General features: G+C 39.3%; 1 protein-coding gene across 7 annotated transcripts in view; it reads left to right on the top strand.

Annotated features, from left to right (window-relative positions):
* LOC124238139 (E3 ubiquitin-protein ligase HECW2-like) overlaps window positions 1-16,203 on the top strand; it is a 375,422-nt gene that overhangs the window by 241,602 nt on the left and 117,617 nt on the right. For all 7 annotated transcript variants that reach the window (XM_046658740.1, XM_046658743.1, XM_046658742.1 and 4 more), the window contains 4 exons: window positions 1,866-1,960; window positions 6,250-6,325; window positions 10,449-10,618; window positions 13,230-13,372. In XM_046658740.1, coding sequence (XP_046514696.1) covers window positions 1,866-1,960; window positions 6,250-6,325; window positions 10,449-10,618; window positions 13,230-13,372 — 484 coding nt within the window. The remainder of the gene's footprint in view (window positions 1-1,865; window positions 1,961-6,249; window positions 6,326-10,448; window positions 10,619-13,229; window positions 13,373-16,203) is intronic.

Below are 16,203 nucleotides of genomic sequence, written 5' to 3'. Positions count from 1 at the left end.
GCGTGTTGCTTAACTTTGTCCTTGCAGGATGCGTGCTACTGGTCTTGGAAGAAAGCGAGTGGGAGAGTAAGGTTTGCTCAGATCCATACAGCTATTACTATTTCAGTAATAACCAAAAACCTGTGTTAGCGTTCAGGACGGTCATTTGTGGCGTATGCCCAGGGAGGGGAAGTAAGAGTAAAGCTGGAATTCCTTGCTGGTCCTCCAACCCAGCATGCTAGTTCCTGCCTCGTGCTTTGCCACTCCTCAGTCCTAACTCTCTCCACACCCTTTTTCTCATCTGTAGCTTTGAGTCCTGACCCATTTGTTCCATGAGGCCTTTCCGACTCTCCTGTGTCCCCACTCCTCTTCTTTGTGGTCACACTTTTCTTCCCTGCACCCTTCCTTTTGAGAATTTATCTTCTGTATTTTGTCATGCCTGCAATTCTCATGTCAACAGCTACACTGGAAGTCAACTGCTAGACACACACCTTTCTGTGATTCCCTCGTGCTCTCTGGCTTAGTGCTGGGCATGGGTTGTGGTGGGGCCATGGTAAAAATCTTTTGCAGGACCGTGCTGACTACATTGTGAATCTCTGCATAGTGATTAACATGCATGATGGAAAGCTCAATATTTTACCCAATGACAGACGGGGTTTTTTTGAGATTTAGCATTTCATCATTGATAGGAAAAGTATAATAATATAAATTCCTAAAAGAGGATTTTTTTAAATCATTATATTGTTCTCTTAAAAGAAGCAAAGCAAATACTCTGGAGGAGGCCATTTGGTACAGTCAGAAGAGTCTGTGAAGATTAACCTCCTTGGGGAAATAGATTGAGTGGCCCCGCTTTGGTAATCCGGTGACTCAGCTGAGAGAGGAACTCCACTCCTGTAGGCTGGGACTCCCCCTGGTCCCTGCCCTTCAGCATCATTGCCTATAATGAACAATACCTTGGGAAAAGGCATCTGCCAGTGACACTTCAGTGACTCAGACGCTCTGTATACAGAGAAATTCCGGTGACTGTGGCTTTAACCTTTGACACATTTTGGCTTCATGGTCTTGGAAATTGTAGTTACTTTCCAAAATCAGTAATTGACATTTGTATTTCTTTTTATCAAGTTCAAATTATATATATATATACACACACACACACGCATATACATGTAGATTTAGATACACATGCACACACACTTGTGGAGATGATATCTATAATCTGTATCTGTCTACATGCTGGTACTCATATATACCAGTGGTTCCTAAATTTGATCTCTGTCTAGTGGCTGCATTTAAGTCACTTGGAAAATTGGAATAATACAGATTCCAGCCCCTACCACTGCAGAGTCTACTACAGTGCTCTTTCTTGCTTTGTTAGCCTGCTTTTCTTCTATTTCCACTGACAGCTGCAGTCTGTCTGTATTGTGGAGGATAGGAGCGAAGGCTTTGGAATTGGGCTTTTGAGTCCTGACTCTGTCGTTTCCTGTTTGTTTGGCCTTGGACAAACCTCAGCACTCCCTCTGTAATACGGGGGCGGGCAGTTCTGCCTCCCGTGGCTGAGGTGAGGATTCAGTACGACAGGAGCAGACAGAGCCCCTCAGTGAATGGTAGCTAGTCTTGTTCTTATCTCTACACTATATATATTTTGGCATGCTATTTTTGTGCGTTATCTTTCTAATATATTTGGGCTGTCCTTAGAAAATTTCAGAGGCTCATATAAAGTCAAACAGGAATTGGTATATTCTGTTCCCTCTGCTTGGAAAAGCAGGGATCATTCCAAGAGTCATGCGGAGGGTTTCCTGAGAGGCAGTGGGGTGGATTTCCTCGGCTGATTCCTAATTGACTTGTTTTGGTGTTTACATCGTTGTTTTTCTCCAATCAATTTGCAGCGGAGATAAAAATCTGTTTTAAATACTACCACGGCATTAGCGGAGCCCTGCGGGCCACGACCCCCTGCATCACGGTGAAGAACCCCGCTGTGCTGGTGAGTGCCCCCACTGCCCGCTTCCTTGGGATGTCCGGCCAGGATGTCTATTTTTGCCCGTGCAGCTCTGGCAGGGAGGGTGGGGAACAATGAAAAAGAAAACGCAGAACAGCCTGGGCACCGTTTTAGCAGAGGAAGTCCCTTATAAGACTGGCATACCTGAATCCATAGCACAAACCAGTGGGAAATTATGACTGGATTTGTAACAATTCTGTATATAGCAAAGGAACCCTCTCATGAAGCAACTTAGCGAGCGCCCCATCATGGAAAGTGTTTTCAACTTAGTCTGGGTGACTGGTTGGTAGGACACAGTGGCGTTGCATCTTACATGAATTTAATTTTCATAAGTTTAGTGAGGAAAAGAGAGAAAAATAACAATTTAAATAGTGTATGATTCTACCTGCCAGTCAACTTAAGGAGCTTTGGCCCCAAAGAGAATGTGAGACGAAGATCAGGAATGTTCTGTTCTCTCAGGAGGTCTGAACGCTGGGTCCCTCTCGAGGCTGAGTTGAGGTCTAGTGTCTAAAGACACCGCACATATTTTTGGTATGACGAAGCCACTCAGTGGAAGCCAGTCTCTTCACCAGGACCTCAGTTGAAGAAAGAGAGATCTAATTTAGCTTTGGAGGAAACTGGTTGTATTGGACTTTTGAAGGAAAGTATGTCTATTTCCAACACGGCGCTTTCCTAAGGATTGCTTTTCACAGTTTTGTGGTTTTTCACTCCATCAATTAACCTTGAAATCTAACAGCTTTGCAAGATGCACTGCCTTGTCCATAGGGGTTTGGACTCAGACAGTTTGGGGGGATTCTTAGAGTCTAAGATATGTAAATCATTGCAGTGTTTATTGGTTATTAATAAAAACCAAGTCATGAAAATATAGAAGAAAAATATTGACTTCTATAACATGGAATCTTCATATTATGTCTGTAGTGTGTGTATACACATTTATAGATGCATGCATTTTCGGAAATAGGCCAGTGGCCAAGTTGACCCCCTGAAATTCAGAAAGTAGTCTCTGCAGATGGCATTTTGAAATTGTCCAGACCTACCAATGCAGTATCCAGCGACCTTTCCTTTTATTTTATTCATTCGGACAAGTAGTCTCTGGGTGCCTGCAGTCGCCACTAGGGATGAAAGGATAACCGGAAACACAGTCCTTGCTCTCCTTGGTCTGGTGGGGGAGAAAGACATCAATTAAATTAAATTATATTTATTTAAGTGATCATTGCTCCATTGAGTAAAATGGAGCTGTGAGACTACACGCTAGTAGGATTTATCTCGATCAGGAAGATCTTGGAAGGCTTCCCTGAAGAAGATGTGTTTGTGGGACAATCAGAAGGATGAGTAGGAGTTATTTAGATGAAGAGGGGGAGGGAAGAGCATTTCAGGCAGAGGGAACAGTATGTGCAAAATCTTCAACATCTAAGTACTCTGCTCACGTTTGAATTATATTTGAGGTCCCATTATAGTAAACATAGTATAGAATATAAAAGGATAACCCACACTACCTATAGATCTTTGAAGGTCACAAGGAGAATAACAGTTGTTGACTTCAAAATCTGCCGTGTCACATAGTAAGCAGTGAAACATGCTTTAATTAATAGTCTAAGAAGAAAAATTATAAAACTAGAAATGTGGGGCTGTTTATAATAAAACCTTTGAAAAATTAGCTGTGTATGAAATTAGAAAATAGCTTCCAAGCATGATTTTCTGGAATCAGATTTTCTTGGGCATGAGCAATTTCAATGATCAGGGATCATTGAAGGCATCAGATCTCATTGCAGCCTGGTGAACATTGATCTCATCCATTGGTTTTGCATTGTGATCACTCTGTCAAAGCCTGTGGATAGTTGGAGATGGTTTGCTTCAGACAGGTTTTAGAACACCTTAAAAGCTTCATAGATACAGCACTGGCAATCAGAACAGAATATTTTGGTTCAAAGGCTGACTAATGGAATTGGTGGTCAATATATTTCTGACCAAGCTTGAGACAATTGAGTCTGTATCCAAAATTGAGAGGCTGTGCCATATGGACACCTCATTGCGGGGGCTAGTGCTGTGTTTCTATCACAGCGTGATGGTCATTGAGCTGTATGACATGTGTTTGGTTATTGTGACTGATTAACTACATTGACATTCACAATGCCCATTTGGTATGTTTGTTCCACAACCAGTTGCAAAGAATAGACCTGGAAGAAGTAACTGAGAAACCATAGGGAAGGAAATAGCTGCTGTTCTAATTGTGCGGTCTCCTTTCTCACATATCCTTTTGCAATGAATCAAGGATAAAAAAAATTGTCATTTGCACTTTGACATCATTGTCATTCATCAGTGTACACAGTGAAATGGCTCAGACCCTTGGAGCAGGAAGTCCTTTGGCTTCAGAGACAGATGAAAGCTACCATCACTCACGACCATGTACTGTTTCGGCACTTGGTGGACAGTGTTGTTTCTGGGTTTTCCTGGAGTGAATCTAGGGAGCGAGTTTATTTTACAAACCCCTCTCTAAACATGGAGTACAGGTGTGTTTATTATCACTGATGTCCCTGTATCTAGAGGTAATGTTCGATCTTTCCTGGCTTTATTGTAATGAATGATAAAATTGAATTCTTTGAGTGTTATTTCAGAGAAGCATTTTGCCGCAGGTATCTGTGAATTCTGTGGGAATGATTTCACAATAGCCTTTTGCCAGACAGTGAATTACATTTAAAAAAAGGAGAATTTGGGGGGTTTTCTTTTGTTTCTATAGTTTCTTATAATATTTTAAATAGATTTTAAATGAAAACACGCTAGGACTCTTTCCAGTCTCATTTAACTCACTTAGCATGGGTATCCCTTAGCGGGGAGAGAGGTTGTATCCTTGGGGTGGGACATCTCACTGGCTGGCATGGTCCGTTTGAGGGGAAGCCACAGTTTATCAGATGTCTGGCTATGCCCAGGGCACAGGGTGGGTAGGTTACTGAGTGTCTGTCTTAGTTGTCTTCTGCACAACCTCACTACTCACCAATCTATATTCCAGGGTGAAAACAGGACGAGGTGGTCACAACGATCACTTGTCTGGCCAGTATGCTGCTCTCTCTGCTCCAGTTTACCTGGGGGTGATGAGTCAGAGGGGTACAATACAAAATAATAAACTATACCTACCTGTTGAGAGCCAACCCAGCGCTGTCAAGGAGTTGGTTCTAAGGACAGAATAAAATAAAGATACCTGGCTATTGCCCTAGTATATTGTGAATGACACGTGAAACAATCAGGAAGCAGTCACACAAAATAGTCTTAACTACAGTACAGGAAAGGGAGGAGGAAGTAGGAATTAATATTTCAAAATTTCAATGGAATTTATTTTGAAATTTCTCAACTTTGCTTGGAATAGTGAAATTTTTATTTTGGGGAGGTATATGAATTTTACAGGAGTATGGGAGCCCCCCAAAGATGGGACGGAAGGGTTTAATCTACACTTTAGAATTAAAATGTAGTTTCTGTCTCCCAACTATTCAAAAAGTATTCTGCCTTCAATTCTGCCTGTTACAGTATTATGGACTTCTTTTTTAGAGACCCGTGAAACTCTTTTTTCCTAGTGTACCATAAATTAAGTACTGATTGTACATAAATTGAGGTAAGGCCTAAATCTGCTATGCAGCTTATAAATGACTGGTTTTAAGTGAGATATAATTTACTTGAAAGCTTGTAGGAAGAGCTTTACAATACAATAGCATTGCAGATTCTTATTATTGCTAATTATAATTGCCTGTGCCATGTACCTGCAGCACAATAAAACAGAAGCTACAAGGGTGAGGGGACACCCACGTGTCACTCAGAAATATTTGGCAAGAGAAGATAGTTATACATATATATGGATGAATCTGATATAAATCAACTGCGTAGTTTATTCTAGGTTTTCCTAATAAATCTGAAGGAATTTGATGTTTGGTTTTTAATTTAGGGAATTATTTTAATATAGTAATATAAGTACATTTACTACATTTCAACTATATTCTTAACAAGGGAGTAAAAGGATGTAAAGTAGGTTGATTCATATCTTAGGGAATTTAGAGGCTCATGTCCATCTGATTTGGAGTTAAGATTAAATTTAAGTATGACTCTTTCTCTTGTCTCAGAGAATCTGCCTCCGTCTCAATTCCAAGATTTGTAGCACATGAAAAGACATATACTACAATACAGGTTGGATACAAAAATCACCGTATTTGCAAATGTTGTGGTTCCCTGGGGAGGTTGAGAAGCATCATACTCCTGTGAAACTTCAGATACGTGCTTTTTCTCTGTAGATGGGGGCAGAAGGCATGGAAGGAGGTGCTTCAGGAAATCAGCATTCGCGGAAACTCGTTAGCTTTACATTGTCAGGTAAGGCTGTCTGTAAGCGTGGTGTCCAGTTTGCAAGTGTGCAATTTCAGAGGCATGAATAGTCATTCTTTTCTACACACTCATATGTGATATGTGAACTAGTTGTTTATTTTTTTGGTAATACTTCTAGAAATTCAAGTATAACTCTTACAATGATAAAATTAGATTATTGATATAAACTTACAAATTATTTATTCTACCAAGTTTTCTGGTGATAAAAAGACCATAACTATGTATAGTTACTTTAAAAAAAAAACAACTGCAATGTAACATGTGCTAATCCCACTGGAGAGCTTTGATTATTGAAAGCAATTTGTGCTTACCTTGTCTAAAGAAAGGAAAAATTTGGAGACTAGGAGAAAAAGGCCAAGGGACACTTCTCTTTCTGTGGAGGAATACACATAAAAATTGAAAAGTGGATAAGACAATTTTTTTCATTTGTTTTCTGGTTAGTAAAATATTCTAATTGCTTGTGTGTTTATCATACTACTAAAGCACTGTTTTTCAAGTTGTGAGTTGGAACTCTTTTGTGGTTTGTAAGATTTATTTAGTTGAAATCAACAATTTTTGAAACCAATTTAAAAAAAAATAGACAAAAATCAGAGTTTACCACCAAGGGAAATATTTTTTCATAGAACATCAGTTTATACAAACTGAAAATTTTCACACACAAAAATATACACACCTATGTATGTGTTTACTAGGTTTCAGTTTAAAATGTATTTCACACACACATGTCAAAAAAGTTTGAAAGCCACTGATTTAAAAAAAATTAGTTGGCAGCCATAAAGTCAAGGATATTTGGAATGAGCTCTTAAAACAGACAACTCTGATGCAATGCATACAAAATAAAGTCTAACAGACATCTGCCACTGTAAGACGTTTTGTTTTTATTTTTCCATAGGTGTAGTGCTTCTGAAATTTAAATTAGATTCATTTTTTCTTGGCAGCAAAAAAATGTTGTGAATGAAAATAGACATTTTCAAGAATGAGAGTTAGACGGCTGATTGAGAGCAGAATGGCCATGATGCACAATTATCACATGTGCTTAATTGTGCACCCTAGTTCACTGCTGGTGCCTGGCCTTCCGAGGATCTGTGTCTCTTCTAGCATTTCCTTCTTCCCACTTGAGATTATTTACTATGAAAGCCTTTTTTATTTTGGTTATCTGGTGAGTCTCAGAGGTTGTATTCTGGTGGCTTATGGTTCAAATTTGACCAATAAATATGTTTTGTTTGGAACCCTCAGGGTTTAAAAAATATTTAGGTTTTTAGGAGGGCACCTAGAAGTACCCTTGCTGTGGTACTGCTCCCCCAGCCCCTTATCTGTCTGTCTCCTGGAAACATTTCCATTGGCTGCCTGTGCTCTAGACACTCACAGTCCTGAGGGGCAGCAGGTACAGAAATCCTTCATTTGTAGGTAGGGAGCAATTAGCCAACTTCCAGAGCTCAGAAAAGAGTGAGACCATACCAAGAGTTTTCTAAGTTTTGAATCATTGCCCTATGCTTTCAAGTGATCAATGTCATTCTAAACATAACACACACATATTGATTTTGACTCCAGAGGGTATGTTAATTAACTCACCATGGGAGAATGACCATCTGAAAGTCAAAAATCCCAAGACATCTTCCTTAAAAAGTAGGAGCTAAGCTTTGGAGCAAAGCCAAATGCTTCTTCTTTAAATACAACTTCCAACATTTCACCTCTATACACATGGCAGCTGGCTACCTAAAATCTGTTTTATTTCCTACCACAGAGTCAGATATTTGCAGATGGTGTACAGAAATTGCTAAAAATTATAGAAAATGAAAGCAATTCTATAATGGCAACTCTAAAAAATGAACCTGATTGTAGTATATTGACAGTGGATGATATTATTTATCCAAGAGCATTGAAGCACTGTAGAATGGCTGCCTGCAAATGTTCTACTCTCGATTATTTTGGATAAGTAGGGACACAAATAATTGAACTCTAGGACAAAAACTGTGTTCTGATTGATATCTTAAACCTCTTCTCCAAATAAACCTTTAAACTAAGATGTTTAAAATGTCCTACCTTTGTGACTTTGAGTCCTTATTAGGTGGTGTGGATATTTATGAGCAATAAAATATATTAAAGAAAAAAGAGACAAGCAAGAGCAGAAATGAGATAGATAAAGGGAACTGAATAACCAGACTATAAATAATTGGTAGTATATTGTATTTAATAATGAAGATTTATTTGTACAGTGTCCCTTGTGGGCAAGTTTAGTATAAAGGTTATCTAACAGTGACATCTTTCGTCACAGAGACTTAATCTTCTGGTGGCATGCTTTTTGTTCAAAGGAATGTTTGCATGAATAATTTAGCTTTGTCAGATGTCACGGCAGCCATTTCTGTACATGTTACTTCTCATTTACGGCAAAGAAATACCTTGTTTAGAAGTAAATTTAGTATCTAAAGAATATCATACTTCTGTCTTTGAGTCCAAGGCGAGCATAATCAAGAAAGGCAAGAAAATAAATATGTAAATTGCATTTTTCTCTCAAAGCTATTTTATGCTAAATAAAGCCAAGTGAAAACGTGTAGCATTATTAAATTGATAGTAAAATGCAAATGGTGTATTAATAGTGACTTCATAGTTTATGAAGTACTAGGAATGGAATCTATAAGGCTAATGGGATTCCGGCAGCTTCTCAGAAGTGCCTATCTAGTTCTTTACTCATCTTTCCCGTCTCCCACTCCTTTTCAGATCAAAGATCTTACTGTGTTTCATGCAGTGTTTTTAACATAAGGTCCTCTTGATTGAATTTTTCAATCTTTGCCAACATATTAGACTGCCTCCCTCTACTGCCGGTTATGTGTCATTAGACAGTCCTGGTCTGTTTTCATCACACGCATCTAGGCCACTAGTTCTTGTTGGCCATTGGCGTACTCCTCCAGGGAGTGCTCCCTAGAGATATGGCTCTGTGGGCAACCCTAAGCCAATTCTGTCCTTGTGAGAAAGACTTTGTGTCTCAGGAAGGGCCTTGCGTAGGATGACCCTGGTGACCTCCTGTAAATTTAGGGTCACTATACAAAGTCTGTTCCCTGGCCGATCTGGGTAATCCAAAGGTCTTTGAAGGTTCCAAGGCCATCTGCAGAATTTCTATCTGAACCAATGGTCAGGACCTCCCTAGACTGATCATAACGACATGACGTTACCCAGAAACAGTCTATTCTTCCAAAAGCTTTCAGGTTCACTTGGCTGTCAGGCCAGCCTTATTCAAACTGATATTCTCAGAAAGGCGTTGGGGGACTAAGCAAAGCCAGCTTTGTGTCCTGACATTTTGTATCTCGTAGCCTGACCACTTTTAAAATGTCGGTCTCTTTACTAGCCAGAGTTTGGCCAGAACTTTTAGCAGCTCCCATATTAGGAAATAACAACTGGTAAATCTAAGATGAGTTGTGGGATATTCATCAAATACTTGTTAGCTAAAAGTTATTGAACAAGTAACCTTGCAGTTATTTAAAATAGCAGGTAGCATTCAAATTTTAGAAATATAAATAGATATATAAATCTCCTCTGTTCCCCTAACATTCATTACATTTGTGGAATATATGTGACATTCTAAATGTGATACAACTGGATCTGTGCTCCAAAGTTTCATCCCCAATTAAACTTAGTCAGTGCATTCCATACATGTATGTAGAAGATTCATTTTTCTCTCATGAAGGAACATATTGGTGTTCCTTTTTAATAAACTGTTTACTAAGGATTTCTCTCAAGACATTGTTTGAAATGCTGGTTGCCAAACCACATTGAAAAAGGTGGTGAAGATGCACATGTTAGAATGAAGATGGTTCCCAGGAAAACTCAGTTTAGGTATATAAGGTGGTGGTAAAAGTTTGGCTTCATTTTTGCAGCCTGTTAGGAAACACCCTGCTAGAATTAGTCATAACCCTCTTGTCCTCACTTATCTAAGCAATCATAATCTGAATAACTTGGTTATTGTTTTGCCAAATAGATTCTGTTTAGAGTGTCCTATGTGATTATTTAACAACAAATTGTCATTGAGTTGCTTGTTCTAATCAGGATATGTGAATCCTTCCTCTCCCTCTCTCTTCCCCTACCCCTCTCCTCCTCCCTTTCTTTGTCTTTAAAGATCTTAGAGCAGTTGGACTAAAGAAAGGGATGTTCTTCAATCCTGACCCTTACCTTAAGATGTCCATTCAGCCAGGGAAGAAGAGCAGTTTCCCCACCTGCGCCCACCATGGGCAGGAGAGAAGGTCCACCATCATCAGTAACACCACTAATCCAATTTGGCACCGAGAGGTAAGATGATCCTCCAAGGTCTTCTACTTGACGGTTAGGATGTCGGCCAACTCCATCTCTTTCCTCTGGACTCTGTGCATCATTGAGCTCTTTATGGGCATGGGCAGGATGGTTGAGGTGTCTAGAGCGTCTGTCAGAAAGAGGGTACAATGAGGGGCTGGCCCCGAGGCCGAGCGGTTGGGTTCGCGCGCTCCGCTGCAGGTGGCCCAGTGTTTCGTTGGTTCGAATCCTGGGCGCGGACATGACACTGCTCATCAAGCCACGCTGAGGCGGCGTCCCACATGCCACAACTAGAAGGACCCACAACAAAGAATATACAACTATGTACCGGGGGGCTTTGGGGAGAAAAAGGAAAAAATAAAAAAAATCTTTAAAAAAAAAAAAAATAAAAAAAAAAAAAAGAAAGAGGGTACAATGAGATTGAGATGGTCCTTTCTAGCCAGGGCCAGGTCTGGGGTAAGGCATGTGAGGCACTCACCTCAGATGCACGATTTAAAGGATGCCAAAAAACCCAATAATCCAAATAAATATTTTCATCTAACATTTTTTTAAAACATCAAAATCAATGCAAAAAGTTCCTGATGAACAAAATATCAAAATTTTAAGTCAGGGCAGGATCAGTAACAGCGCCTTGCAGAGCCATATTGGAGCCCGAGGCAGGAGGAAAATCAGTAATACTGATTTTGTTTTTATTAAAAATTTTGATATTTTCTTGTAGCCTATAACAGTACAAATTAAAGGAATTTCTCTCCCTATGGACTTTGGCAAATGTTTTTTGGATTTCTAGATTTCGGTTAATTAAGTGAGCCATGCAGAGAATTGTCATCCTGAGCGAAGCCGGGTTGTGTTGACGGTACTTAGACTTCCTCACAGCTACGTCCTGCTTCCAGTCATCTTAGTGCACCTGTCAGTGAAAGCAAGTGAAGGGTTTTCTCATTAGAACTGCTGAAAGTCAAAGAATGAACAGAGACATCGCTTCCCATGGAGTGAGCAAAGCATGAGTCTCCCACCATTTCTCGCGGATGCGAGGCACTAGTGTTAGAGTGTCCTTGGGTAAACCTTTATTGGCACAGGAGTTACACAGTTAATTCAGTCATTCCCTAAATGTTTAATGGCAATATGTTGCAACAAGGTTGTAGAAATATTTCACAGGAGAGGGAGATAATTCAGGGGCTCTAAAACCAATTGGAGAGAAGGTGTGGCTATTTGAGACTGGCCAGCACAGCAGGATGTTCCTCCGGGGCAGTTCTTATGGTTATTTAAATGGATAAATATTGCATGTATTCTTATACCTGATTTAAAAAACTATTTATGGTCTCCAAATAGTAAATAACTCTTAAAGGAATGCCACTTAAGTTAACACATTAGAAGCCTAGAAGAGATAAAACTTATCTCAGTATGAGCTCTGGAAGGCACATAGTGGATATACTAATGACACTAGCAATAACTTTATTTCCCAACATTTTATATTTACAAAGTTCTTCACCATGTTCCCAGTGCAAACCTGATAAGGGGGCAAGGGGATGAGATGTTCAGCTCTCCAGTTTGGTGATGAAGAAGCCAAAACTTAGAGTGTTTATGTAACTAGCTACTCAGAGGCAGAAATAATGCTTAAACTCAGCTCTCTTATTCTAAGCAAGTGCTTTTTCCGTTAAGCAGATTACTAAACTGCATGGCCCTTTGAAGAACTTTAATTGTTATGACTAAATAAACTTAGTGGAGCCTAAGTGTCAAGCTGGCTAGCACCATTCACATCACTGTGGTTGCATGGATGCTGTCAGGGAAGGAGTGAAATGATTCAGGTTAGATTCTTGGCTCCATCACTTACTTTTCCTGAGATCCTCATCATCAAAAAGAAAATTTTATCTTTGTAAAGATAAAATGAAGACAATATATGTGAAAGTCGCTATAAATGAGGAAAGCTCTTTCTGTGAATTTTGTATCCTTATTAATGTCCAATCCCATTTTCTCCAGTGGCATCCTTGAAGAAAACAAGAAAGCTTGTCTTAACCTCATACTTTTATTTTTCTCTCCCAGAAGAAATGACCCTGTGTGCCTTTTAAATTAAGTAATCTCCATTTAAACATTGTTTTATTTTAATATTGATCAGGGAAACCACAGTATTCTGCAGATGTTCCGACTTTAACCACTAAGTGAAGGAGTATTTTAACCTGTGCTGTGCAACTAACTTCATGATGACATGGGATCAGGAATTCAAATTGCCATTAATCAAATACGTTGGTTCATTCTAAACCTTCCTATAGCAGGATATTAAATTTCAAAGCATTAAGATACAATAATGTAGTGAGTACAAAAATTGTATTGTGCATAATTTAATATTTGATAACATCTGAAACCGTTGAACCAGGAAGGGCTGGATGATTGAAGGGACTCCTTCGTCATGCGGATCCTTCACTGTTGCTTTTTAATCATTGTGAATGTTAATGATTCTGAGTGAATAAAAGATTGACAATAGCTGCAGATAATTCTAGCAGTGGAGAGTCTATATGTCGTTAGGATTTAAGAGATACCATTTTCTATAGTAATAAAATGATATAATTTCATACTTGTCTTTCTTTTGAATCAAAATGTTATCTGGTTTTGTTTCCAGAAATATTCCTTTTTTGCACTTCTTACCGATGTCTTAGAAATTGAAATTAAAGACAAATTTGCCAAGAGCCGTCCTATCATCAAGCGTTTTCTGGGGAAACTCACCATTCCAGTGCAGAGGCTGCTGGAGCGGCAGGCCATCGGGTAATCAGCCCTCACTGTGGGCATCTCGTTGAGATTCGTTTGTACAGAAGCAACTGAAATGATACTTTGTAGTCCTAGGAGTTTTCTTACTGATAAGAAGTGGTAACATAATTCTTTTAGAAATAAAAGTACCGGATATTCATTAAAATGTGCAGGACCAAAAGTCCACTGTTTTAATTATGTACCTTGTTTTCCCTTGGTCTCTGTCTTTCCCATCATGTACCTACTGTTAGCACTTCAGCGTCCTGTCAGAGTGCACGATTGTTTTTGAGTGTGTTGAAATCTGCCGTGAATGCCTCTCCCTAGAGCGAGAGCCTAGTGTCAGGCTGACGTCTCCCTCATCCTGATTATTCCCACCCGGAGAACTTGTGATTCCTGAAAAACAAAGCCACCTTGTTTTGGATCTGTTTAAAACATGACCTAGACCCTGAGGGGGTGTTACAGTGGAGCTCCTAGACATGTGCATTCATCCGGGCAACTAAAATGTACTCATTGAGAGAATTTTAAAATGTGATTCGATGTCTGTTCTCTTTCTGTGAGGCTTTTGTAAGTTGTCAATAAGGTGGTGAAGAAGTCATCACATGCCTCCATCCCTCATTAGAAATGGTGTCTATATTTTTACACAGTAAATACCAGCAAAGCCAGTTACACTGGTACTCCGAGGTAGCACTGGGAGCAGCTTTCTTGTCTCTTTTTCATTGTAGGAGAACATTAAGAACAGATGGCAATAGCAGTAGTGGTAGTAAGAGTATTGGTAGCAGTAGTAGTCGCAGCAGCAGCAGTAACAGTAGTAGTAGCAGCAGAAGTAGTAACAGCAGTAGCAGTAGGAGTATAAAACAAAAGTAAACGAAAGATGCTGAGAGCTTCCTCTATGTCAGGAGTTAAGAACATCACGCCCATTAGCTCCTATAATCTTCTCAACAACTCTGCTAGTTAAATAATGGGATTATCCCCATTTCAGAGATGAGGAATCTGAGGCTAGAGAGCAAGTGGTGGAGCGGAGATTTGAGCTCAGATCAGTTTGCTCTAGAACCCTATAAGGACTGGCGGTGTTGCTACATTTCTCTAGCTAACTGAGGGAGCTTGATGGTTCATATTCATTCTGCTGCTAATTAACTGTCCTATTTCAGAAGTCACAGTTTCCCTGGGCGTTAGTTTCCTTATCCGAAAAATCAAGCATTTAGACCAGATGATCTCTAAGGCCCCTTCAAAATCTGAAACCAGTGAGTTGTAATTCTCTGGTCATCATAGGCAATGGAATTGTGGTTGAGCCAGCCCATGTGAAGTAGAAATATTATACTGCATTCTAGCATCCTGGTTTATCTGATAAAAGCTGGGAAATCACATTTTTAAGGATAATTATTGCTTCTTGTAGAGGTAATATACTTTGGGAACTTTTTAAAAATTATTTTTAGGATTTATAGAAAGTGAAAGATTATAAAGAGTGAGAATTAACCATGGGAAATACATCTATCATTTGATTTATATAATTATAATCATGTAATTTAGGAAATTCCTGTGACACTTGGTAGAAGTGTTGATTTCTCTATGCCAGTAAGAATGATCAAGGGAAAATAAAATCTTGTCAGTGCTTGAAACTCTTGTTGACTTTTCATTTAGTCTTTTAAAGAACTGGACACCAGAGAAATGCCAGTCATGGATTCCATGTATACTGGAAGAAAGTCCAGCATGAGCTCATAAAATTCGGAATTATGATATGTTTCTATATAAGTACGTTAAAAGCATTCCCTGTTACTGATACTTAGGGATTTGCTTTATTAAGTAAGAATGACAGTGCACATTAGTATATCAGCTATTAACATCTAAATATATATTTCTGATCTAATTATTGCTTTTCATCAAGTAATTGATACATCTTGAAGAAGTCTGGGTTTTCAATACTTACATGTTTGGTAGATTGCAGCTCTCTGAAGTGGTTGAGGTTTTACAGGGTTCAGTTTTAGAGGATGGGCTAGACCTCCTTGCTATTTACTATTTTGAGAGCATTTGTTTGAATGTGACATTTTTCATAGAGTGGCCTGCATTCTGTCCAAGAATCACATCACTTTCCCATGCTTTGTGAACCGCTCTGATCACATCAGTGAGAGACTGTCTCAGCCAGGTAGTGCGAATTCTTGGCACTTATTCTTTATAATTACATATCATAATCATATATAATATATTGTTCACAATAATATATCACAGCAACAGGCAGGATGACTCAGATGCGACTGGTTGAGAACAAGAAAGCAGGTGAATCCCTGACAGGCACACAGCAAAGACGGAGCCCTTGACTCAGAATCTCTGAATAGGGAGGATTTCCTGTATTTATAGGTGGAGTAGTTGAACTGAGTATCTTATCAGTTTGGCTAATAAACAGCACTAACACCTGTTAACATTCTTTTCTCCCAGTAAAGAGTCTCATTTGTTCGACAAATATGTGTGTCTGTGCACACGCAGATGTATATAATGTCGACTAGATGTTAAACACTGTGTGGTGCTGGGGAGTGTGATTGCGAGCAGAACCGATGGATGCCGTTCTCTCCTTACAGTTCCTCCTAAACGTTTATTTCCTAGTTAAAATCCATCACTTTTATAAATCTTTATCATCAACAGCAACACTTTACTTTTATTGGCCAAGGAGGAAGAAAGGAGAGTCAGTTTATTTTTTACAAAGAAGTGACGATTTTATTATTCCAGGACTGAATGTCCAAAGAGATGAGTGAGGAAGCACGATGTTGAGAGCAGGGCCGTGCAGTTTGCTGCTGGGTTCATGCATTAGTGGGCAAAGGTGGAGCACCTGTGTGTGTCAGGCACTGTCTGAATGCTGG

This window comes from Equus quagga, chromosome 4 (genome assembly GCF_021613505.1).
Source record: "Equus quagga isolate Etosha38 chromosome 4, UCLA_HA_Equagga_1.0, whole genome shotgun sequence".
Taxonomy (NCBI): domain Eukaryota; kingdom Metazoa; phylum Chordata; class Mammalia; order Perissodactyla; family Equidae; genus Equus; species Equus quagga.
This window is presented reverse-complemented; position numbering and strand designations above follow the sequence as displayed.